Below are 24,358 nucleotides of genomic sequence, written 5' to 3'. Positions count from 1 at the left end.
CTCAAGTGCAAGGCCTTAACACCTAATAGCTTGTCATTTACCACGCATATTTAATCCTCATGGGGACCTTTTTTTTTTTGTAATCAACTCTATAGAATATTTTATTTTTATTTTAAATGATTTTTTATTATATTGTTAGTCACCATAAAGTTTTTGATGTAAAGTTCCATGATTCATTAGTTGCGTGGGACCTTTTAAGGGAGAAACAATTTTCCTCCTTCTTAGCTAAGGGAAACTGAGGTTCCATGAGGTTAGGTACCTTAGACAAGGTCTCCAGTATCTCAAAAGGCTGAGCCAGCATTCAAAACCTATTTAATTTTAGAGTTCATGGCCTTAAAGCTACATTTCTTCCTTTTTTGTGTTTTGGAAGCCCTTTGGAAGTCCTCTGAAGACTCATTTCCCTCTTCTGAAAAAAACGACTGGGAAAATGACTAGCTCATCAGCCCACAGGGAGGTCAGACTGTGAAGGTATAAGTGCTCCCTTGGCTGTGGCCATCATTACTGCGTTCCTCCTCTGACTAGAGGATGCCTGCCCTGCCCCCACTCCATCGAATGGAGGCTCTGCAATCCCGGCCCCCATTTCCTCTTCCCCCTTACAGGAAGCAGGATGGAGGAAAGCAGCAGAGAAGGGCAGCCCCCAGCTCAGAGAGGGGGATAATTTTAGCAGAGAATCCCTGGCAGAGGTAGCAGGGGGGAAGGGAAGAGAGCTATGAAATTCAACCTGATACTCTCATTCAAGGGCGGGGTGGGAAGGACACACAATCTGGGTCTGAAACCAGTGCCTCGCTCTGTAATGCCCAAACATACCACACCTCCAGAAAGCTTGCCTATGCTGGAAATGGGCACTTTGCTTACTCCCACAGCTCCAGTAATTTCTTAACCTCTTTGAGACTTTACATCCCTTCCTCCCCAGAGGACAGCCCCTACTTTCTCCTGCGGTGCAGCCAAACAGCGTCAGCAGGCCTTCTGTGCCTTCCTTATGTTCTTCAGCCAATTCTCCTCCCTCCACTTGCTGATATGCTTCAGCTCAACTTAATCTTTTTTTTAATGTTCGTCCTCCTCCGTATCTCCCAACCACTTTCTCCCAGGTCCCACCGATGCTTCCTACCAAGATGTTCCTACAGAATTTCCCATCTCTTGCTAAGCCTCCACGGTCCACATGCACTTGCACACTTGCCTCTCCAGGCACACACTTTGGATACACTGCACCCCAAGAATTTCCCAACATACAAAGCCCACTGCTTAGATCACTTTCATGCTGCCCTGAGTTCTCTTACAGTCCATGTCTACTCCAGAAAACCTTAAATCCAACTTGGGACCACAAAGATTCTGTAATCCTCACCATCCTCCAATTCCAGCCCAATCTCTTTCTCCAGCCTCCATTCCATAATCTATATAATCCAGAACCAATACTGCTTGCTAATGACTCTTAGGTCTCCTCTGACCCTGAGAAATCCCAGTGCCAGCTATATTTTGGGCAGCTGCCTGTGGCCATGACAGCTGAGATGGGCCCCCACCTGTAAATGTAACAAAGATCATGGCAGCAGAGGAAGAAGGGTGTTTACCTCTGTGTATGCCTTGGGAGGTGGTGAGGAATGCTGTAAAGGGGCCAAGCAAATGAGAATATGTGAGTTTCAGAAGATTATCTGTGGAAAAAGAAATGTCAGGCACACATCAGCAATGAATATGAGCATTTATTTGGCACCTGAAGGCAATATAAAATCCTGGCAGTGGGAAGTGGAAAGGTTCTATCACCTAAATACTTCCATGATACTGGCCCAAGGGCAGGACTCAGCAACAAGTCTCCAAAACCCCCCGCTCACAGAACAAGTATTTACTGAGCACCTGAACGACTACAGACTGAGCACTGTGCCAGGGACCATGGGAGATGTGGAAGACATTGTCTGACACATGACAGCTGTCTTCACAAGCTAGCAGTATCGGTGGATAAAACACAACACACGAAAAAACCCAGAGTAGAAACACTAAACTGTGTATATTGTTCAAGGGAAATTTTGTCCAGAAGTAGGATCCTAGCAAGGGTTCCTTCCTTCGCCCAAAAACACTTACTGAAGACCTACCATATGCCAGGCACTGGGTATATGCTGGTGAACAAAAGAGACAGAGAGACAAGATTTCTATCCTCAGGGAGCTTATAACCTTAGTAGGCGAAACAAAAATGAACAATGAAGCAAGTATGTGATTATAAACAGTGCTAAGTGCAATGGAGGAATTAAACAGGATGTAGAAATAAAGAAACACAGAAGATTTACTTAGAGACAGAATGGCCTAGGAATGCCTCCACAAGAAGGTGGCATTTAAGCCAAGACTTGCGGAGAATGGAGCTCAGTAGACCCCAAAAGAGTGTCTGTGATGGTGCACAGCAGGAAAGGGCTCAGAATGTTTGAGAAACTGAGGACGGCACCAGGGAAGTCGCTTAGAGGCAAATCAGCCTTTAACGAGGGACAAGGGGGAAGGCAGGAGCCCTATAGGCCAAGGTTAAGAGTCTGGACATTACTTCAGATTTAAAAGAAATCTTAGCAAGGGAGTGACATGATCAGATTTATATTTAAAAACCCAAAACCAAAATTTGTCATATAGAGACTAGACTGGAGAGGGCAAGAATGGAAGAATAAGAGAAGTCCCTGAAGAACAGGAAAAGCACCATATACGGACAGATAAAAAAGGCTGCTAGGGGACACAGCATATACAGCGACAGCCTCTCTATGACAGAGACCTAGGAGAAGGGAAAACAGGCCATATAAAATCAAAAGGGGATTTAATACCGAAACAGAAAGCAGGAATAAGCGACTACATCACATCCGTGAGCAGCCAAATGATCCAATTAAGTAGTATTTTAGACAGATTTGGTGACAGCAGTAAACAGGATGAGCTGAAGGTGAAATGGGAGAAATAGGAAGTAGGGAGATAACTAGTATGCTTTTTATAGAAAAGGACATTTCAGAGGAAGCAAAAGATAAGGTGACAGGTTACAGAGTATGAGGAAGCATACCACTCTTATCTGCCTCTGCTAACACTCTCTGCTGAGGTTCATTTCAGTAACCAAGCTCAGAGAGAGAATAACTGATTAAGAAAACTTTGGAGGTTCCCTGGGCAAAGATCAACGAGTTCCAGGTACAAGGCATCCAAGCTGTAACCTCTGCTGAGAGGCTGGATTCCTTGAGCCCAAAGCAGCCAACTGTGTAGCAGAAAACCCTGGCCTTCCACTGGGTGGCCTTGCGGTCCTGCAGGAAGCGCACTGGTCATGACCACACAGCTCACGACCACACATGTGGCAGCACTGTGCCACCAGTCCTGTTTGCCCGTTTGAGGCAAAATGAAAAACATCTACGTCGAATCAAGACACTTTCCAAACTCTCAGTCTGGAATAAATGGGGTTGGAATACGAAATTAAAAAAAGACAGGAGATGGTCTCTGAAAGGTCTTAGCTTATGTAATAGAAGCAATTACCAAAGTGCTGTCTACCAAAGCCCTAGGGGCAGGAAGCGAACACAAGCAGCGGGGAAACAAACCCACATGCCCTCTCCCAATAAGGACACCGTGTTCATAACATCATCGGCCAGGCTCCTCCACTGCAGTCGAACACTCCTGGCAACTGGTTGGAACAGAGCCAGCTCTACAGGGAGGGAGCTGCCACAAGAGGGGCTGGCCTGTGGTCCCGCACGCCCAGGTGGAGAGGACAGGTGTGCTCCACAAGCCGGGGAGATTCCCAATCCCTGAGGGGGAACAGAAACTGTGTATCGGAAGAGGACAGGCCTCATCAGGCTTCTGCGCGGCAGGGCCGTGGGGATGGTGTCACGTGGGAAGGTGGCCCGGGAACAGGTAGAGCTGGCGGCACAGGGTGCTGCAGTACTCGGACATCTCCTTACAGCGGTGGAACTCCGTGCCGGGGGCGTAGCCCTCACGCTCCTTGATGAGCGCGTTCACCTGCAAAGGCAGAAACCCATGGTCCCCATGAGCATCTGGGCATGAGAGGCAGGCCAGAGTCGATGACAGATGGGGTGAGGGAGGAGGAGGCCGGAACCCGAGCAGACCGAGCCCGACGGAGGTGACTGACCTTCACGAGCATGTCGGCCACGTGCATGTCACACGCCCTCTCGGAGAACACCTGGGTGAGGGCCTCAATGTACCAGGAACCCCGTTTGGTGTTCCGCATGGCGGCAGTCCCTGCAACAAGGACGGTGTCACCCACAGTGTGAAGGTCACGGCACAGCTGACATGGGGGGTGTCCCAAACCCGACTACCATGGCACCCTGTACCCTCCCCTGTCAGAAAGCCCGGGGGGGAAAAGTGCACATCTCGGAGTGTGCATTGGACTTCCCTCTGGGAGCTCCGAATACCTCTGAGGCAGGCATAGCCACAGATCATGTCTGAACGCGTGGGCAGTCGGGTCTTCAGCAACTCCTCTTTGCTGGCGTCACTCTCCTCGCACTCAGAGGATCCTCTGCTGTTCTTTCCATCCTGCTGGTCCACCCCACGGTCTGTTTCATCTGTAGCAAAGGCAGACAGAATGGACAATGACGTTATTCCCTCCCGTGGCTCTTGTGCCTGCCACAGGCAAGCCAGCATTCCCCGCCACCTTGACTGGGAAGAGCCATTTCCAGCTGCTGCCTCCAATCTCTGGCTGATGAATTAAAAAAAAAAAAAAATCGTTACTCCCATTCCTGCCCAGCACACAGCCGTTACCCATGGGAGCACCCAGAGGCCCAGCACCAGGCTCAAGCATGTGCACAGACGCGAAGTCCAAGCTTCATCCACTCTGCACAAGATGGAAAGTGCTAATCACATATTCCTTGTAAACAGAACTAAAAATCCTATGTCTGTAATTCATTTGTTCAATTAGCAATATACCTGGAAGTCAGAGTCCTTTTTATGACAATACACAATTAAATACTGACAATTCAGTTTTATATATAAATAAGAAAACCAAGTTAATAAACCAGTAATATGATTACTACATTCATGCTATATAAAAATGACCTCAAAAAAATTTGAAAAAAAACCCTAACCATGATCAGTTTCTAAGTCTTTTGGTATTTTTAAGTTACCTATTAATTTCACAAGCCAAATTGTGGCAGGCATCCAAGATTTAAGAGAAACTCATAAAAGGAAAAACTTAAAAATTGGGATAATTTGACTCTTTTCTTCTATATGATTGAAAAAGAACACCAGTACTCAATTTCAGCAGTTTTCAACATACCCTGACTATGTGTCCAACCTCCTGACCCAGGCCTTATCTATGCCCAGACATACTCCTATTTGGATGCTGCAGTTTTATTTTGGAGGTGGGTGGGGATGCGGTCAGTAGGAAAAAGAGACAGGGAGGACACACAGCTCAACACACCAAAGATAAGAGAGCAAAGTCTTTTACAGTATTCCCATTTCATGCAACACTCAAGAGAACCCAAAAGGCAAGTGAAGCTTGAAGAACTACAAGGAAATGACCGAAATTCACTGATCCCAAAAAAGTTACTTAGCAACTGCCATGTGCCAGGCACCACTTTGCATTACTCCTTAGGGCTGTAAAGACTCCTGCCCTTATGGAGCTCACACTCCAGTTTAGGAAGCCAGGCAACTGGGGAAGGGAGAGTAATTTTACAGACACCAATTGTATTAACTAAGTACAACAGAAGACAGGTGAGCTGAAATCTTCAAAGGTCATCTCTTGAAGGATTTAATTTTAGAGAGAAGATTCAGATTATCCCAGAAAAGAGTAGTTCCTCCCTATCCAGATCTGATATTGTATATATATCTCTGAATATAGGAAGAGAAAATGACCATGAATGTCTTTCACTTTAGTTTGCCAGTAATACCTCCTAAAGGAAACAGGCCAAGCTAAATGTGTCCCTCAAGGAAAAGGGACACACCTACAAATGCCCTGTCCTTAGATCTGGGCAGACTTCTGGCCCCACACATTTTGGGGGAGGGAAGGGGCTGTCCTTTTAGTCTTGTGTCCCTCAAGGAAAAGGGACACACCTACAGATGCCCTGTCCTTAACTTAGATCTGGGCAGACTTCTGGCCCCACACATTTTGGGGGAGGGAAGGGGCTGTCCTTTTAGTCTTGCTGTGTTTATCATCTTGTATCCGTTTCCTCTGGAAGGCCCTATTTACTACTCCATACCTATGTAGATTTTATCCTTCTGGGTCCAAATTAAGCCTTAACACATTAAGACACTTACTAAATCTCTTCAAACTAAGCCAACTTAAAACAATCTATTCTCTCTTACTCCTTCATATGCATGGTTTGTATCTCACTAATTTCTCCCTTGCTTGAGGCCTCTAAATTATTCTCAAGCTATTTCATGTACACTTGCTTTATCTTTCTAGTAACTGGTAGGCTCCTTTGAGAGACACATTTTTTTCTTTTTTCCTTGTTTTAGACAGTAGCAGTTTGAGAGACCACACATTTTCTTTTGCTTTTGTGACAGTATCCTAGTCACGTTGCAGGACCTTAATAAATTATATTCTTTGGTGATATTAGGAAGATATCAACAATGTTAACCATTTACATTCGTTGAACACACAAGAGAAAAAAAAATTATTTGAATGTTAGGACAAAGTGACACTTAAACCAAACTGCAAGTCCCTTGAGGGCACTGACCATGCTATAACAGTCATGGCTGGCCTTTTCTTTGGATTGACTATGAGCCAGGTACTGTGCTAGACAAGACCTTCGTATGTATTATTCCATTTAATTATCACAACAACCTTATGAAGTAGGTCTGATCACTACCTACATTTTACATGGAGAAAATTAAGGTGCAGGAACATCAAGTAACCTCTCTAACTTGATATAACTAGTCAGTGGTTAGAGCTTTTAATTATGACGGTTTCCCTCTAGGAGAAGAAGTATGCCCGCATGTCATTCTTCAGAGCCTAGTCTTGGCATCCTGGCTCCTGGAGGGTAAGAGACTGCATTCAAGAAGAGGGATGGAAGCAGCTCAAGGACAAGTAAGAGCCAAAGCCCGATGTGGGGCTTCTGCATTGCTGGCCTGCATGGTACACGGATGAAGCACAGAAGAGGAGCCATGGAGTGCAGATGAAAAGAGAAGAGGGGAAGACGGATCAAGAAAGGAAAAGAGGAAGGGTGCGAAGGGAGAGACAGAGAGAGAGAGAGGAGATGGACAGAAGCTCCTTAACTGCAATGAGTAACAGAAACAAGCAGACCAGAGTGAACTGCACAGAAGAAGTGAGAGTTCTCCAGGAGGAAGGCGAAGGCACTGATAGTGTCCTGAGAAGAGGACATGGTGGTGCACAGAGAGCTGACCAACCTGAGAGCCATGGGCTGCCCAAGTCCCAGCACACCCCATGCATTGGGAAAAACTTACAGAGCAAGAGAGGCGGTGGCAGCAGTGAACAGAAGGAGGTGCCCAAGGGATCCAATAGCACCTGAGAGGAGCAAACAGCAAAGTGAGAGCTGGTGGGAGGCTGCCCAGGAGCCACCACCCAGGTGCTGATCTGCTAGGGCACTCACCTCCACGGCAGGCCTGGATGAAGAACATTTTCGGCTTGTTCTGTAGGTTTGGGCAGCTGGCGTTGTCAAAGAGCCGAAAAACCTCTTGAAGCTGCCAGAAAGAAAGAAAAGAGAAGGGAGGTTAAGTAGACCGTAGGCCTTCCTGAGTCCTACGTGTAATACAGCAGCCATTACCGGAGAGATGGGCAGGCAGGAGGGGAAGTCGCCTGGTGTGAACAGCTGTCGGCGCCAAGATGACACACACCTGAAGCAGTTTGCCATCCACACCATAGATGCCTCCCTCCACGCCATGAGAGAGAAGCGCCACAATGCAGGAGTCAGTGACACGGTGGGCAGGTAACTGGGCAAAATTCTGCAGTTTCTCTTGCATTTCCTGGAGGAAAAACACCTTTTAGTGTTGTTCACTGCTCTCTGCACCAACATAATCTTTCTTTGGTGTCTGAAACCCTACGCAAGAGAAAATGTTTTCCGTGTATTACTGTGGTCAATGATAAGAAAAGTCAGAGACCCTAGGAGAGGCTAAAAAAAGCTACGCACTTATCAGAAAAATGCATGACTTCACACACAGAATTCTGAATACAATTTCACAAAATCCAGACTCACTGAGATATGTTAAGAACTCCTGGACTAAACCAAGTTACTAATAAAGCTAATTATGAGCTAGTTAACTTTATCCACTCCCCAATCATCAACCTGATTCTTTTGTCAGAGCAAATGCCCTTGTATATAAATGGCACAAGGGGGACCACTGGGTGAATTATGAATGAGTAAAATATCTATACAGCCGTAAGGAAATAAACCATTCTGACAAAGGGCTAATGGAATCATGATAACAGAGAATAATAGTAATTTCATGCTGTTTTCAGTCTGAGATTTTAAGTTCCCAGAGACGTGATATGTGCATAAAATGCTCCATTCACAGAAGAGCACACTGTCTGAAGAATTCCCCACAGGGCCATGGCTACATACATGGGCTACAGGATTAGACAGACCAATGTTTGACCCTTGGGTTCACAAATTGGAACCAGTTATTTGGCCCCTCAAAGCTCTAATATTCATTTTGTAAGAAGATAATTAAGAGTAAATTTTTTCCAATTTCATAAAGATTAAATGAAATACTATGTAGAAAGGATTTATAATGATGTCTGGCACATTGATGTACTGCAAAGTTCTGCCATTATTATAATGTGCGCATCTAACAAGGAGTAGCAATGTTATTTTTTCAAAGAAACCTACTTTTCTTTTTCAAAGAAACGTCAATCTTGGCATCCAACTTAAGAATCTTGCCTATGGTGCACCAGGTTGCCATACACCACTATCACTCTACCTGAAGCATTTGGCCCATCCAATGGCAAGTTACACAAAATAGTAAATAATCTGATACAAACTGTTAAGCCTATGTTTCCCTCTGCAACTCAAGAAGTCTGAGTGGTCTCTCCTATTTGAGACCAGAAGACAGAAAACAAGTTCATTTTACTATGAATTTTAGTGAACTATAATTGAGTATAATGATAGCAAACTAGGCAAGACAGTTACAACAGAGCTTTACTTAAAGTTACCAGGGACAGCTCCCAATAAAAAGCACACCTGTACAAAAATTGCAGCGGTTCTGGAAACCTAATGCAAAGTTTTGGGTCCCAGCAAACTATGTTTTAATAAGCCCTGACATGGTGATTCTGACACGCTAAAGTTTGAGAACTACTGGTCTACTTGTTTGGAATACTTCAGTTTGCAGATAGATAATTATATAGAAGACTTGAAAGTCTGTAACTAAACTGGAAATGAAGAAATTGGCTTTATTGAAAAGTATGAACATTTTCTGGGCAAAGAGAAGCCAATCATAATACTGGAAATCTTAAGATAGTAAAAAGATATCCAAAACTCATTTACTTCAAGAATATATAATCTCAAGAGAATACAGAAGTATGAATGTTCTTCTGGAGTTGACCATAATAGAATTTTTTTTTTTTTTTTTTAAGATTTTATTTATTTGAGGGGCGCCTGGGTGGCACAGCGGTTAAGCGTCTGCCTTCGGCTCAGGGCGTGACCGGCGTTATGGGATCGAGCCCCACATCAGGCTCCTCTGCTATGAGCCTGCTTCTTCCTCTCCCACTCCCCCTGCTTGTGTTCCCTCTCTCACTAGCTGTCTCTATCTCTGTCAAATAAATAAATAAAATCTTTAAAAAAATTAAAAAAATTAAAAAAAATAAAAAAAAGATTTTATTTATTTGAGAGAGCGCAAGAGTGGGGGGGCGGGGGGGAGGAAGAGCAGGGGGAGAGGGAGAAGCAGACTCCCCGATGAGGGGGAAGCCCGATGTGGGGCTCAATCCCAGGACCCTGGGATCATGATGTGAGCCGAAGGCAGACGCTTAACCGACTGAGCCACCCAGGTGCCCCTCGAAGAGAATTTTAAGAGTAGTTGATGTTAACTTTGCTGGAAGAAGGCGATAAAAATGTAAGTTTGGCACCTACTCACAAGCATTTTGAACTTAAGTTAGACTCTTAGGTCAGTAAATAGAGGACAACAAAGACCAAGTAAGAACACACACACTTGGTAATCATATTTAAGAGTACTAAACCAATAACTGGGGGTTATTCATTTGGGGGAAATTTTTCCAAAAGTAGCACAGCTTAAAATAGGATCTCTAGATTTCTTTTTTTTTTTTTTCCAAGATTTTATTTATTTGACAGAGAGAGAGACAGCCAGTGAGAGAGGGAACACAAGCAGGGGGAGTGGGAGAGGAAGAAGCAGGCTCCCAGCGGAGGAGTCTGATGTGGGGCTCGATCCCAGAACACCGGGATCACGCCCTNAGCAGGGGGAGTGGGAGAGGAAGAAGCAGGCTCCCAGCGGAGGAGTCTGATGTGGGGCTTGATCCCAGAACACCGGGATCACGCCCTCTGAGCCAAAGGCAGACGCTCAACGACTGAGCCACCCAGGCGCCCCATCTAGATTTATTTCTGATAAAATTACAGTACTTCTAAAAATAGCAAGGTCCTTAATTCTTGCCTGTATTTTTGGCTGGAGGTTGGAGGACACAAGGGAGTAAAGTATAAACCCTCTGAGATGATACGCAAAATGTTATGGCTAGCTAGGTTTTCCAGGGATGACCCATAGCGCACCCTTACATTTTCAACGCAGTCTGTGACCCAGGTGCAAGTTAAAATCAATACCACATGGTAAAAGGAAATTTGCCACTTTAAAATGTATCTCATTTCCCCTCTGAGCCAAAGGCAGACGCTCAACGACTGAGCCACCCAGGCGCCCCATCTAGATTTATTTCTGATAAAATTACAGTACTTCTAAAAATAGCAAGGTCCTTAATTCTTGCCTGTATTTTTGGCTGGAGGTTGGAGGACACAAGGGGGTAAAGTATAAACCCTCTGAGATGATACGCAAAATGTTATGGCTAGCTAGATTTTCCAGGGATGACCCATAGCGCACCCTTACATTTTCAACGCAGTCTGTGACCCAGGTGCAAGTTAAAATAAATACCACATGGTAAAAGGAAATTTGCCACTTTAAAATGTATCTCATTTCCTTTTTTTTTTTTTTTAAAGATTTTATTTATTTATTTATTTGACGGAGAGAAAGACAGCCAGTGAGAGAGGGAACACAAGCAGGGGGAGTGGGAGAGGAAGAACCAGGCCTTCAGCAGAAGAGCCTGATGTGGGGCTCGATCCCAGGGATCCAGGATCACGCCATGAGCCAAAGGCAGACGCTCAACGACTGAGCCACCCAGGCGCCCCATCTCATTTCCTAATATCTAATAAATTGTAATTCTAGAACTAGTAACCTAGGGAGGGAGGCACAGTGACAGAAGACTTTGATGACAAACAGAAAAACGGAAAATCTACATAAGCAGTGAGAATACATGTACTGTCCAGCACTGTTGAGTGAAGAGGGTTATCTAAGACTATACAACTTCGAATTTCTAAATGCAATTATTTCTAAAGTCAAGAAGGTATAATGGGGGGAAGAAGAACCTCAATTTTTTTGGTTCTCTTTGCTTACCAAATAATCATATGATAAAAGAGTTGAGTTTCTTGAGAAGTCCTACCAGGAAGAAAGTACTCTGTGCAGACACCCAAAGAACCAAATTATCATATCCATTGTAACTACTTGGTTTTAACTGCATCTGAGAATTTGATAGGTCACTGTTGTAAACTCACTCTGCAATGTCCCCCTCACATCTCTGACTCTCCAGAGCTGAGGACAAGGCTACACAGGGAGGTTCTATCCCAAGGGTCAGTCCTATGCCTTTTGCTCTTGTTACTCTACTCCCCTTCTCAAAGATCTCATACACTCATCACTTAAAGTATTTCTCCTACATAGGTAATGCCCAAATTTACATTTTGGTCCTGACTTCTCTGAGACCCTCAATTCCTTACTTTTCTATCTTTTTCCATATGCAGTCATTTAACCGCCAAGTGTTGACAGTACAATCATGCCATTATGCTGTTTTCACACGTATTCTTTCCCTCTTGGTCCGCTATTCTGTCCAGGCTCCCAACATCTTGCATTGGCATTCTATCAACTCCAAACTGAATTCCCTGCCACTGGTCCCTACTTCATTCTTTTCAATGGTGCCTTGAATCATCACTGTAAATGTATCACCTTTCTGTTAAAAAAAAATACTAATGGTTTTCTAAAACAAGGAAGTTCAAGGCTCTGGCATTCTGGTCCCTTTATCTCCAATCTTATTTTTGGCACTCTTTTGCCCTAGGCATTTGGTTTACCCGTGAGGTCCCTAACATCACACGCATGTTTCCTATCTATAGGCTATTCTCCCTGCCTAGGACCCCTTCACCACTCCTCTGTGCTTTAGTGGCTTCTTCCCAGGCCAGCTCAAGTCTCACACCCTCCATTTATCCTTCTGACGAGATCTACCCAGGGTGATTGTTTCCTTCTCATAACTACTGTAGAAGACACTGTCTACTCATGCTTGGTCCTTCAGAATATAAGGGGAAATACTTCCATTTTTGCTGATGTCAAGACTCCCTCATCTGATACCCTGTAAATTTAAGATTCACATTTAAAAAATTTTTTAGTATAGCAAACATAGTCCCCCCACCATTATAAAATGCTCAAATTAATTAATTTTGAAAGTAAGCTCTACGTCCAACATGTGACTTGAACTCACAACCCCAAGACCAAGAGTCACATGCTCTTACACAATCATTCTCACAGAAGAATGCTAAGATACAGAAATAAAGACCACAGACAATGCTGAAGACAAAACAGATTCCCTACCTCAACAAATCAAAGTGAACTTCCTAGAAACTTTGATTTTACCATCGACATTCCCAAAGGCAAGTTTAAGAAAGTGCTATTATTCTGGAATCAAAATGAAGAATTAGGAGTGGGGGGATAGGTGAAACAGGTGGTGGGGTTTAAGGAGTCGACTTGCCATCATAAGCACAAAGTAATGTATGGAAGTGTTGAATTTCTATACTGTATACACGAAACTGTTTTAACACTCTATGTTAACTAACTGGAATTAAAATTAAAACCTAAAAAAAAAGAGGAAAGGGATGGAAATGAAAAAAAACAAAAAAACGAAGAATTAGTATCTATTTACCAATAGGCTACTATCAATTTCAGAACAGAAATACCTAAAGGTAACTAAGTCAGCAGTATAACTCAGTAATTGGGGTTAACAGGGAGTAACAGATAATGAAAATGCTTGTGATTTGCAGGAATCCAGTCTAAAAGTAATCTCCCTTAAGATCTGTCTTGTGGTCACATAGTTGGTGAGTAAGGAATTTCCCCATGTTAACTCATTAAACTGCCATGGACAGTTCTGGCAAACTTCCATTTGCAAGAATGTCATTTGCCAAAGTAATCTTTTGAACAGTAACTGGACTTCTAAGCAACAGTATCAAATCAAGAAATAAATGTCTTGTGTTGTCCTGGCTTATAAATATCTTTCCTGATTGGCTGGGTGAATCTCAGGTTCTCCTCACGTCCTGAGTGACTGGGAATTAAGTGTCTGAATATATAAGAGTAATAACAACCCAACCAGGGACCAGTATTACTCAGGGAGAGCACAGCGACTCTGAGAGGCTGCAAGGTGAGACCAGAACAGAATGAGTAAAAACGTAAGGAGAAGAAAGTAACTTGAGTAAGACCTATCCAGCGGGCAGAGAGCAGATGTTCCTGGCCCCACTGTTGCCCAGCTCTCTACTGTACACATTAGATGTACCTGTGCAGTCTGGTCAAGTAGAACATGGACTTTGTAGCCCAAGAGCTTGAAGAGGGTGACCAGAGTATTGTGGTCCACATCCCCTCCGGAGCGAAATTCCAGGTCTTTCTCTCCAGTGAAGTGCACATTGCTCAGCACCAGTGCCAGGCCACGAGGCCGAGACTGCAACCTATAGGCCTGGGGGTGGGAGAGCCAATTAGAGCTTCTCATGGACAGAAACTGTTTCCCCAAATAAAAGAGACATTTCAAGAAAACAAAGCCATCAGATTCTTGTTAACCCCACCAAGTCAATACAGAGAAATGCCCAGAGAAGGTAACCAATCAGTACTGACTTTCTGACTAACAAAGCAGGAAGGAGCTATATATGCAAACTAAGTTCAGAGACCCAGGAAAGGTGTCTCATTCCCCAACTTTTCCTCCTGCATTCTGGAGGACTTACCAGCTGGTAGTGTGTTTGATAAAACTCAGGAGTGCAAGGCTTCACCTGAAGGCAGGGAGGACCATCTCCATTGTCTAGGGAGTGTTCCATAGTATCTGTGGCATAGAGAGCCAAAAAACTAGTGTACAATCTATGTGTCAGTCCCAGTACTTCATTATAACCTAAGGCACCCTGTTGAACTGGGGTTTTAATAATTACTGGTCTTGCTCACTCCCCTATATTGGAAGATCCACGAAGCCAGAGACCCTGTCTGCTTTTGCTCACCACTGGATCCTCCACACTTAGCCCACACACAGTAGGTGCTTAACCCACTGAATGACTGAATGGGATATCTGATAAAAGCCTTGTTCTAATCACTAGGCTACTCGGTCAGCAGGCTAGTGACCCATAACGTAGTCTTTTCTCATCCTAAAATAACAGCTTTAAGGAGCCAGGCCAGTCATGTGTAGGAATTTCCTACCTATACCAGTTGCTCTAAGGATTAATCGCCATAAAACAAAAATCATCTGTGATGGAGGGGAAGCAGGTCCAACCAATACCCCATCTAAACTCTCCTGTTAGTCCCTAACAAATTCACTAAGGAGACTGTTCCCAGTATGAATGAAAACAGGTATCGTGCTAGGGCAAAGTCAGATACCAGTAAAGAAAAAAGTCTATCTGTGGGATGTGTTATCCCATCAATTCTCACCTGGAGACAGGCGGGGCTGCTTGTGAGGGGGACAGGACTCACACATCGGGAAGGGGAGACTCAAGTCGTAGTCACAGCTCAACTGTAAGAAATCAGGACCCACCATGCCAGGCCTTAGGGAGATGGTCCAGTCTGAACAAAACCATAATCTAGTCTCCCCCACCCTGTCTCAAAAACTCCTTTCCCACCAAACTAACCCTTCTCAACACACCACACATCTAGGGCTCCATACCGGTGGGAGTGCATGCTGAAGACCAGAAAGGGTTGTGAGCAACAGGTCCTCCAGGTGACCCTGCTTGGTCTCCCTCAGGGCCATACAAAAGGCATCAAAAGCCTGGGGACCCCTTTTGGGCAGCAAGTTGAGAAGTTCCACATTTTGGCTGAAATTGCCCACTTTGGCCTAAGATAAAAGAATATAACATGAAATCATATTTATTTATTCAGCTATAATTCTCTCTCTCTCCAGATGATCTTCCTACTAATCTCAAGAATCCTTTTATAGGAAAAATACATGGATGGGGGAAGTCTTTCCTATTATTCTTACATTATATATCTTTTCTGCTAAAGGTTTAAGGGTAGAAGGGCATTTTCATTTCCTTAGAAAGGTTCTATATCCTTGCCGCACTTCATCATGCTCTGTTCCTACTCCTATGACCAATTTACTGATTTGGCATTTCTCTGTTTCTTCCCAATACCTGAATGTGCTCCCTCATTTCCAAGGTGATGATGTCCTTCTCCAGGAGGTGCTCTAACAATTCACTCAGCAACAGCTGTTTGGCTAGGACCACTCGGTTCTTTTTCAGTGCTTCCTGATGGTCAGGATGCATGCCACACACTCCCAATACCCTACAGATAAAAGGAAGAGGGAAAGGCTGTCAGGTACAAGATTTGGCACAGAAGAGTAGAGTGGAAGAGGTGTGGGTAGGAAGAACAAGAAGAATGGGACTTAAGACAGCCAATATTAGGCATACTTTATTGAATCTGGTTAAAATCATAGTATTAAGCACTAACACACCAATCATAAAGAAATAATATATAATTTTTTATGGCGTATGTTCCACTGAGACCATCTTCTGAGATGAATAGTCTGTCTAGGGGAGGGAAATACCTACCTTGACAAAAATAATAGACACAAAAGAAGGAATACTCCTCTGACAGACCAATTTCAATTAAGAGATTATTCCAGAAAACATTTCACATTATTTATCTAGGCTGATAAAAATAATGAGTTAAGATGACCCTGGGTGAGGAATAAAATAATTTGATACAATGGCAAAAGCTCAAGCCAATGGCTGGCTTTAATAGTAAATAAATGAGACAGGCTGACAAACACACACATTACTCTAGAGCCCACTTCTATCAATTATACCTGTGGTTTTTAAAACTTAAATTCCTGTGATAAAATGACACCAGAAATGATCAGAATCCTGTAAGAATTAAGAACTGTATAAGTAGCAAGTATGACATAAAGCCACAGTAGATAAATACCCATGACAAACACAATCAATGTAAATTGAGATCACTTGAGTTAAAGCATAAAGGCTAAATTGTTTTGGTAATTTATGAGGGATGTCTTTATCTCAAGGATTCTTTGGTTTTGTTATTGGCTTGGAAAGAGATCAGCTTCTGTTTATGAATTTTAAAAATCCCATTTCCAACATATATCATCTCTGTGCCTCATTTATATAAATGCAGAGCTCCCCAGCTTGCTTAGTTTCCAAAAACATGACAGCAGTAAGGGCCTGATGGCATAGAGAAAGGGAAGAGATAACAGCTTCAGCTCATAACTTAAAAACTATTTAAAAATGCATACTGATTTCAAAGATGTTAAAATGTGTGTGTTGGGGGGGGGAATGGCCATCTTAGAATCAGTTAAAGACCATGCATTTATAGGATGTACTTGGCTTAACTCTAGGTTAAAGATTTATAGAGGAGGGAAAAGCAGAGTCCTGAAATTGCTGAGACCCAAGAAGATGGCATGCGGGATCCCAAGGCAGAGAAAGTTGTAAAACATTCCTAAGGGTGGAAGCAGCCAACTAGGGTTAAATTTGGGATTTGGGACAGTGATGTTTGAAACTCCATTTTAACTTTAGGTTTCTGTTCTACTTCTGAAATACTCCCGTGACCCCAAACCTTCAGTAGAAACTTGCTACAATACATCTTGAGAAATCAAAAAACCCTTTTTAAGCATCACCTTAGAAAACACCAAAGCAGTAACAATGATGGCATATATGAAACTGGTAAAAATGTTATTATGCCAACTGCAAGACATCACAGCTGCATGCTGGGTATTTCCTCAGGATACATATCATTGGTGGGCTAGGTTTACTCAAGCTTCTTCTCTTACTTAATTTCTCTTACTACTTTATTTTTTTTTAAAGATTTTATTTATTTATTTGACAGAGAAAGACAGCCAGCGAGAGAGGGAACACAAGCAGGGGGAGTGGGAGAGGAAGAAGCAGGCTCTTAGCGGAGGAGCCTGATGTGGGGCTCGATCCCAGAAAGCCCGGATCACGCCCTGAGCGGAAGGCAGACGCTTAAGGACTGCGCTACCCAGGCGCCCCTCTCTTACTACTTTAGCAGTAGTGTTTTTTCCTTAAAACTTTCTCCTCCCCTGTTTTCCGATATTATTCTCTCTCTGCCTACTATGTTCCTGTAGGTCCTGCAAAAGATCTTCAACCCACCCTTAAATGTTGACATTCCATTAGGAACCCCCCGCAAAGAGCCTCTCCCTATTCAACCTCATCCATACACACGATTCATTAATTGACTCCCAATTAGTGACTCTTTCAAGTTCTAGACTTAAATTTTCAGTCAGTAACTCATTAGGTTTAATCTGAAGTATTACCCATTCTCCACACACCTGCTCCTTCCCCTATTCCACTTGAGGGCGAAAGTCTCAAATATGGACTTTTCCCAAAGTAACCATGATCACCTAGAACTTCAGGACACAGCTGGAAGTGGCGGAAGGAAAGGAGAAAAGGACACAAAGGGAATTCTTAAGTCTTGATTCTGTCTTTCTGCAGGTTCTGGCTCCAAAGACCTAAAGCGATCTTCTGGGTCTGGACCACGATGCATTAAAATGTTATCCAGGGTGATGCTTGCCATGAAATCATGTAGCTGGGGAAGAGGCGGGGATACACTCCGAGTCTCAGAACCACCTAGTCCTTTCAAAGTACTCAAACCCCAAAGCCTGTGTCGACTGCTTTGAAAACCTGATCATTATACCCAAAGCAATACGCGCCTTGATAGAGTCAATCCAAGTCAAATGCACATCAGGCAGTATCCCGAGGTTTGTAGGTCTCATCCGTTTTTAAGAGGACAGAGTAAAGTTCCTCATAAAAGAATAACGGGAAAGAAAGGATGGAGAATCTCTAAGAAAAGCCGAGATTTGGCAGCACTAGAGAGCTCCTCCTCTTCTGAGCCCCTCAGGTTGGACAAAGTAGGCTGGGGCGGTCAGCTCACGAGGGACAAGGCCGACAGGAGGCCGCCGATCGCGCGCCCCTCGGGGGCTCAGCCCGGCCTCCCACCCTTGGCAGCAAGGGCGGACACGGCTGCTTCCAGGGACTTCGAGGGCTGGGGACGCCAGGGCCATGACCCGCACTCCCCTCCCTGGGCCCCACGAAGGACCTATGCGACCCTACCTCACTCACCTGCGCCCTCTCTCAGCGGCCATTAGCACCCTTCGCTGTAAGGCAGGCCGAGAGCCCGCACTCGGAGCCGCCATTTACCGCTTTTCCCGGGCTGTGCGCGCACCGTCCACAATCCAAATAAACCCAAAGCGCTCGCGCTCTCTGCATCCCTCCCCCGTCCGCCGGCGCACTACGCGCCTGCGCGCTCCTCCTCTTAGCTCCACCCCTTCGCGAAGCCTATCCTGCCCCTGCCGTCGCCGATGCGCGCGCAGGTACAGAGCACTCGCGCTGGACGTACCGTCCAATGGGGTGAGAGAGCGCGCTAGGCGGAAAGGGAAGGGGCGGGGGGAAGCGTGGAGCCGCTCCGTCCTACGCGGGAATCCGATTGGTCGTCGGTTCCCGCGGAAATCACGAATTGCTCTCCGGCGCCTCCCACCCTGTCTCACCCGCCTATTGGAAGCATTTTACAGAAACGAGTTTGGCCGGACTTTTGACTTTATTGAACTATTGGGGCGAGGGTAAGGAGGAGATGGAGAGCACTAGAAGTCGTTAGATACCCCACAGCGGACGAATGCCCAAGTGGGGAGCGCATCCCTGAGGAGGGTGGGTCAGCGATGGCTGGGCAGCTCCCGGTGCCTAAAACCTTCATCACAGCCACAGCATGATTCCAGAAAACCTTATTTTGTTTTGATCTGAGGAAGCCGGACCGGGGGACTGGGGTAAAACCCTGTGGTCAGAGCGCAGGCGTGAGGCTTAACGGTTAGACACCATGCGGGTGGCTCCAGCGCTTCACAGGGGAGTCAAGAGGGAGCCTTAGCTACTGCCACCCCTTGCCAAGTTCCTGTTTTATCCTTTCTGACCTTCATCCACCCATCTCAAAATCGGAAGCCCCTCCTCCTGGGGCAGCTTACTCCTCTGCTTCCCGGTCGGAAGCACTAGAGACTGCTCTTCAGCCTCTGGGCAGAAACTGCCTACTTGGACGAGGGCTGTCGCAGCTTTGATTAGTTTGCTTATCCAGGAGGCTGGGCACACCCTTGGTCACACAGCCCTCACTGCCTGCAGACGTAACTATTCCGTCATTCTGTCTTATAGGAAGTCTCCCACCTCTGTCCAGTAGTTGTCCAAGATAGAGATTGAGAGATTTGTGGATGACCTTGTAATTGAAAATACAGTAGGATTTGGAATCAGGAGAGTAGAGTCAAAATCATTTTTATGCTGTTTACTAGCAGTGTGCCCCCGTGCAAATCTCAAACTTCTCTGTCCCTTGGAATCCTTTTTCAAATGAGGGGAGTAACGTCTCACATGGCTGGGAAGCCTAATTGAGCTGGTAGAGAGAAGCACCCAGAACAGAAACAACATAGTTGACGCAGATGTTTCTTTTCTTCCTTCTCCAGATTCTCTGGATCACTCCTCCGTCTAACTTTGGAAATATCGGATATGGGGTAGGTCACTGAACGTTACCTGAAGACTCAAACTGTGCCACATACATCTCATCTGGAAAAGGCTTACGACAGCCTGACTCCCCTTCTGTGTTCATTTCCCCACGCAGAAACACAGTTCCTGACACAGCAGGCACTGGAAAATGTTGGTCAAATGCATGAACAGGTCTGGTGCAGAGATGATATATCGTGGGAAAGTCTTTTAGGGAGGCGTCCAGTTGTTTTCAAAGAAAACATCATCATCGGGTTGACCAAAGCTGACATCATAGGCAGGGGGTGGAGTAAGAGGCTCCAACTTTGGGGGCACCCCCAAGCTCTGCAGATCAGGAGCAGTGGACATGACCCGCGGTCCCCGAAGCTGAAGGCTGACTGGAACTCTTCCAGAGTTTTGTGGGGTCATAGACCCCTCTGAGCCCACTCGCCTTTCTAGTCTGGCTCTGTCAGGGCCCTCTGGATGGCTAGGCTGTCCTTCCTCAAGTCCTGGGGGGATTACAACACTGCTGTAGGGGGGTGGTTGATCTAGCTGCTGGGGGCAGCATTGTGATTCCAACACCACAGCCTCTTCATAGGTTGGCACCTCAAAAGCTTCATTGTCGCTGAGGGAGAAGAAATAAGGTCACTGGTGGCCTCCTAAAGGGAGTCCTTTTTCCCTTTACCATCTTCTTTTGGCAAAAGACCCACCCACCCCCGACCTCACCCACCCCCTCATAGATACCAGTAACAGGAAAGCAGAGCTGTATGTCTGAGAGACTAGAGGGACACAGGGAAAAAGGATCCATCGTGTATTCCTAGACTTCTGCCCACCCCTTAACTCACCGTGCATTGCCTGAGGCCCCTGGGCTCTCCCCTGGGCTCTCCGTCTGCATTGATCGGAACCCCCATTCCAGAGAACACGCCAGGAGGCAAACAAACAAAAAGAAGCCACCCAAGGCGAGAAAGAAATAAGCAACAGGGGCGATGTCCGGCTGTATGCCCAGTAAAGCCAGCCCCAGGAGGAAGGAGGTGCAGCACAGGAAGAGAAGCGGCTTCTCCAGTCTCCCCAACAACTGGCTTGGCACCATGGCCCCTCCCCAGGTTCCTGCAAAAAGACACACAGGTGTGTCTAAACCAGCAGTTGGCATCCCGTTCAGGTCAGATTCCAAAGTAACTATATTAGACACCTTTAGGTTTTAGGTTCTTCAATCTCAAATTAAATGGCCCAAATATATGATCTTCAGGGTTCCCTTCAGCTTTGTAATTCTCTCTAGAATCACACTGCTGTCCCAGGATATCAGTATGTGTGGAGTAGCCAGGAAATAAGCCCGGGAGTCTTCATGCAACTTACTGTGTCATGGCCCTGTCTTCCTTCTTCCTCCTCTGCATTCTCCCTTCCAGCTCTATCTTTTTACACCATCCAAGACCCAGTCTTGGCTGGCCCTGCCTGGGGCCTCTGTGCTCACCAGCATCTGTGGAATCCAGGTGATGAGGCAGGCAGGCCCTGCCTTTTCTCTCCAGTTGCTCTGCAATGGACCTCCACCCTACCCGCCCCCATCTCCCCAGTTAGACCTTGTTGGGGAAAGCAGTTGGGGAGGAACACCACCTACCCTGTCTGACCCCATCTTCCCATTTCCTCCACTCAGCCCATGCTCCAGTTGAGGGGAGAAAGTGCACATGGATGCAACAAAGGGACACAATTATGTGAGAATCTTACAAAGGCCTAGGGCAATGGACAGAGGCCCACATAACTCCTGATCTTTCCCTGTCTGCCAGGCTATCCCATCCTCTACCGGCCTTAACTCAGTAAGCTCAGATTTCAAGTTTCCTGTTTGTAGTTACCACAAGGGCTAGGAAGCTGGTGGGGAGAAGCCTTTTCCCGCAGCAACACAGCAGCAACGCCTGGGCAGCAGCACCCCAGAACCAACCCTTTAGGAATTCCCTGAACTCTGCATAGCAAGAAGCCACAGATTAGGTAGGGTCCAGACCCCCTGCTTGAACCCTAACCCCAATCCCATGACCCTCCGACCCTTCTCACCGGTGTTAGGAATTCCTCCCTCACCTGTCTGGACGACTCCGCAGAAAGTAGGTTGTAGGGGAGCTGGAGGAGGGGGGGGTGGAGCCCAGTGGCTCCACCCACTTGTCTGTTCCAATCCCTCAGTTCCTGCGCAGGCTTCCTCCTCCCCTTTCTGCTTACAGCTGACCTGCTATTGCCCCACCTTGATTTTTTTGTTTTTTATACCACCCACCCCCTACAGTGCCTTAATGAGAATGCACTTGCGCCCTCGTCCCCACCCCAATGATCTTTGTACTTAGGACCAGAGTTGTATTCAGTTTCCTCTTTTCGCAATGCGCACCATATTCTGATAGTTTGTCTTAATATTTAGGTAATATATTTTATGCCTGGAGCAGAGGCCACGGTTTATTTAATCTCTAGATCGCAGTGCTTTGCATGATTTGCTGTGGGCATGAGATGGCGTTTAGTGCTTCAGCTGCCAAAGTACCATTTCTTTGAACTTGTTTTCTGCAGACCTGTAAGACATTTTTGGGTATGCTTCTTGGCCCAATTAACTCTTGATTCTTCAAAAGCCACGTCCAAGGTGGTGCCTTCTGTGGATGTCTCCACAGCATTCCTTCCTACCCCTGTTCAAGCCTTTAGCTGTTTATATAGTAATTTTATGTTTACATACCTTTCTTCTACTGTGAGCTGTTCAAAGTGATTAGTTTCAATAAATTGAATCCGTGCAATTGACATGGTTCCTGACACATGGTAGGTGCTTACTAAACAGTTGAATGCTCTCATTAGGAGGTTACCATCTTGTCTGGCCTCGCCACACACTGGAGATCCAGGACCCACTCTTTTTTTTTTTTTTTTAAAGATTTTATTTATTTATTTGAGAGAGAGAGAGAGAGAAAGCATGAGCAGGGGAGAGGGGCCGAGGGAGAAACAGGCTCCCCACTGAGCAGGGATCCCCATGTGGGGTTTGATCCCAGGACCCTGGGATCATGACCAGAGCCAAAGGCAGACACTTAACTGACTGAGCCACCCAGGTGCCCCTATGACCACTCTTTTTTTTTTAAGGTTTCATTTATTTGAGAGAGAGAGCACAAGCAGGAGGAGCAGCAGGCTTAGGGAGAGGGAGAAGCAGACTCCCCGCTGAACAAAGAGCCCACTGTGGGGCTCGATCCTAGGACCCTGGGATCATGACCTGAGCTGAGGGCAGATGCTTAACCAACTGATCCACCCAGGTGCCTCTATGGCCACTCTTTTAAGGGGAATCCTGGTAATAAGTCTAGGTGATGCAGGTGCTGGGAAGTGTAGAGGATGGAGGCATACTTAATTCTTGAGACACAGAGAAGGACACAAGGCTAGGTTCCAGGCCTTCAGAGTGTTACCACTGGACAAACCAATGGGAGTAGGAGATAATGGGGCACAAATCTAATCCCAAGGATGGTCGTGGGGCATAGCCAGGGTGGCTGCATCAGAGGATATGTGGAGTGTCTGAGTGTGTGTGTGTGTGTGTGTGTATGTGAGAGAGAGAGAGAGAGACAGTGGGAGAGGGAGAGGAGAGAGGAAGGGAGGGAGGGAAAGAAGGATGAGGATGAGGGTGCCTGGAGTAGAATGCAGGTGTGTATAGTGATGGAATGTCAGTGATGATTCTCTGACCAGATAGAGGAGAGGGAGGAGTTGTAACAGGAAGGCTGTGGTAGTCCAAATGAGCTGTGTCTCTGTAGGAAGTAGGAATGGAGAATGGGGTGAGAGCTGGTTGTTTTGTTTACATGAATTTCCATACTGTTCATCTCCTATAAAGAAAGTATGACTAGGATCAGAAGGATTTGCATCTGGGACACCTGGCTGGTTTAGTTGGTAGAGCAGGCAACTCTTGATCTCAAAGTCATGAGTTCGAGCCCCATGTTGGGTATTGAGATTACTTAAAAATAAAATCTTTAAAAAAAAGAAGGGTTTGCATCTACAGTTAATATATTAACAGAAGGAAATTTGTCAAGAGTCATTGATATGTATGATAAGAGGGCTTTGTTAAGAAGTGTGTTCTGCGGGGCGCCTGGGTGGCAGAGCGGTTAAGCGTCTGCCTTCGGCTCAGGGCGTGATCAGCATTCTGGGATCGAGCCCCACGTCAGGCTCCTCCGCTATGAGCCTGCTTCTTCCTCTCCCACTTCCCCTGCTTGTGTTCCCTCTCTCGCTGGCTGTCTCTATCTCTGTCGAATAAATAAATAAAATCTTAAAAAAAAAAAAAAGAAGTGTGTTCTGGATAGTTCTGGGGGCTGACAGGCAAGGGAGTCAAAGGGGGGGCTGAATGTCTATAGTGTGAAAGGATTTGCAGTTGGGAGAATGAGATCTTTGTAGCATAAGGCTCTTGGTTGCCAGAAGGAGCCTACACTAGAGAAACTTGCTAGTTGAGTTAAGAACTGGTTCCAAGTCAGGAAGGCTGGACTGCTAGCTGGCTATGCCTTCAATATATCCTCTAT

At 45.7% G+C, this 24,358-nt stretch overlaps 2 protein-coding genes across 8 annotated transcripts; both read right to left on the bottom strand.

The window, feature by feature from the left end:
- Window positions 1-1,674: 1,674 nt before the first annotated feature.
- Window positions 1,675-18,666, bottom strand: CASP2 (caspase 2). 5 transcript variants are annotated; one of them, XM_002924167.4, is made up of 11 exons: window positions 18,480-18,663; window positions 15,522-15,672; window positions 15,059-15,226; window positions 14,827-14,908; window positions 14,139-14,233; window positions 13,700-13,876; window positions 7,741-7,869; window positions 7,497-7,587; window positions 4,362-4,511; window positions 4,079-4,188; window positions 1,675-3,948 (listed from the first exon to the last, which is right to left on the bottom strand). In XM_002924167.4, exons 1-11 carry the CDS (start codon window positions 18,551-18,553, stop codon window positions 3,817-3,819), a joined length of 1,359 nt encoding a protein of 452 aa, XP_002924213.1. In that variant the 5' UTR covers window positions 18,554-18,663; the 3' UTR covers window positions 1,675-3,816. The 5 variants fall into 5 exon arrangements, 4 of the variants coding, with proteins under 4 accessions (XP_002924213.1, XP_019660337.1, XP_011229272.1 ...); XM_019804778.2 differs by having other exon boundaries at window positions 18,471-18,608; XM_011230970.3 differs by lacking the exon at window positions 15,059-15,226 and having other exon boundaries at window positions 18,480-18,664.
- Window positions 18,667-20,099: 1,433 nt separating this feature from the next.
- On the bottom strand, window positions 20,100-22,031 carry TMEM139 (transmembrane protein 139). Of its 3 annotated transcripts, none has more exons than XM_002924166.4 (3): window positions 21,713-22,031; window positions 20,714-20,975; window positions 20,100-20,493 (listed from the first exon to the last, which is right to left on the bottom strand). In XM_002924166.4, exons 2-3 carry the CDS (start codon window positions 20,956-20,958, stop codon window positions 20,100-20,102), a joined length of 639 nt encoding a protein of 212 aa, XP_002924212.3. In that variant the 5' UTR covers window positions 20,959-20,975; window positions 21,713-22,031. The 3 variants fall into 3 exon arrangements, with proteins under 3 accessions (XP_002924212.3, XP_034494531.1, XP_034494526.1); XM_034638640.1 differs by having other exon boundaries at window positions 21,909-21,925; XM_034638635.1 differs by lacking the exon at window positions 21,713-22,031 and adding an exon at window positions 21,222-21,495.
- Window positions 22,032-24,358: the final 2,327 nt, after the last annotated feature.

Source organism: Ailuropoda melanoleuca, chromosome 1, assembly GCF_002007445.2.
Source record: "Ailuropoda melanoleuca isolate Jingjing chromosome 1, ASM200744v2, whole genome shotgun sequence".
Classification (NCBI taxonomy): domain Eukaryota; kingdom Metazoa; phylum Chordata; class Mammalia; order Carnivora; family Ursidae; genus Ailuropoda; species Ailuropoda melanoleuca.
The sequence above is the reverse complement of the archived record's forward strand: the minus strand, read 5'-3'. Positions and strand labels throughout refer to the sequence as shown.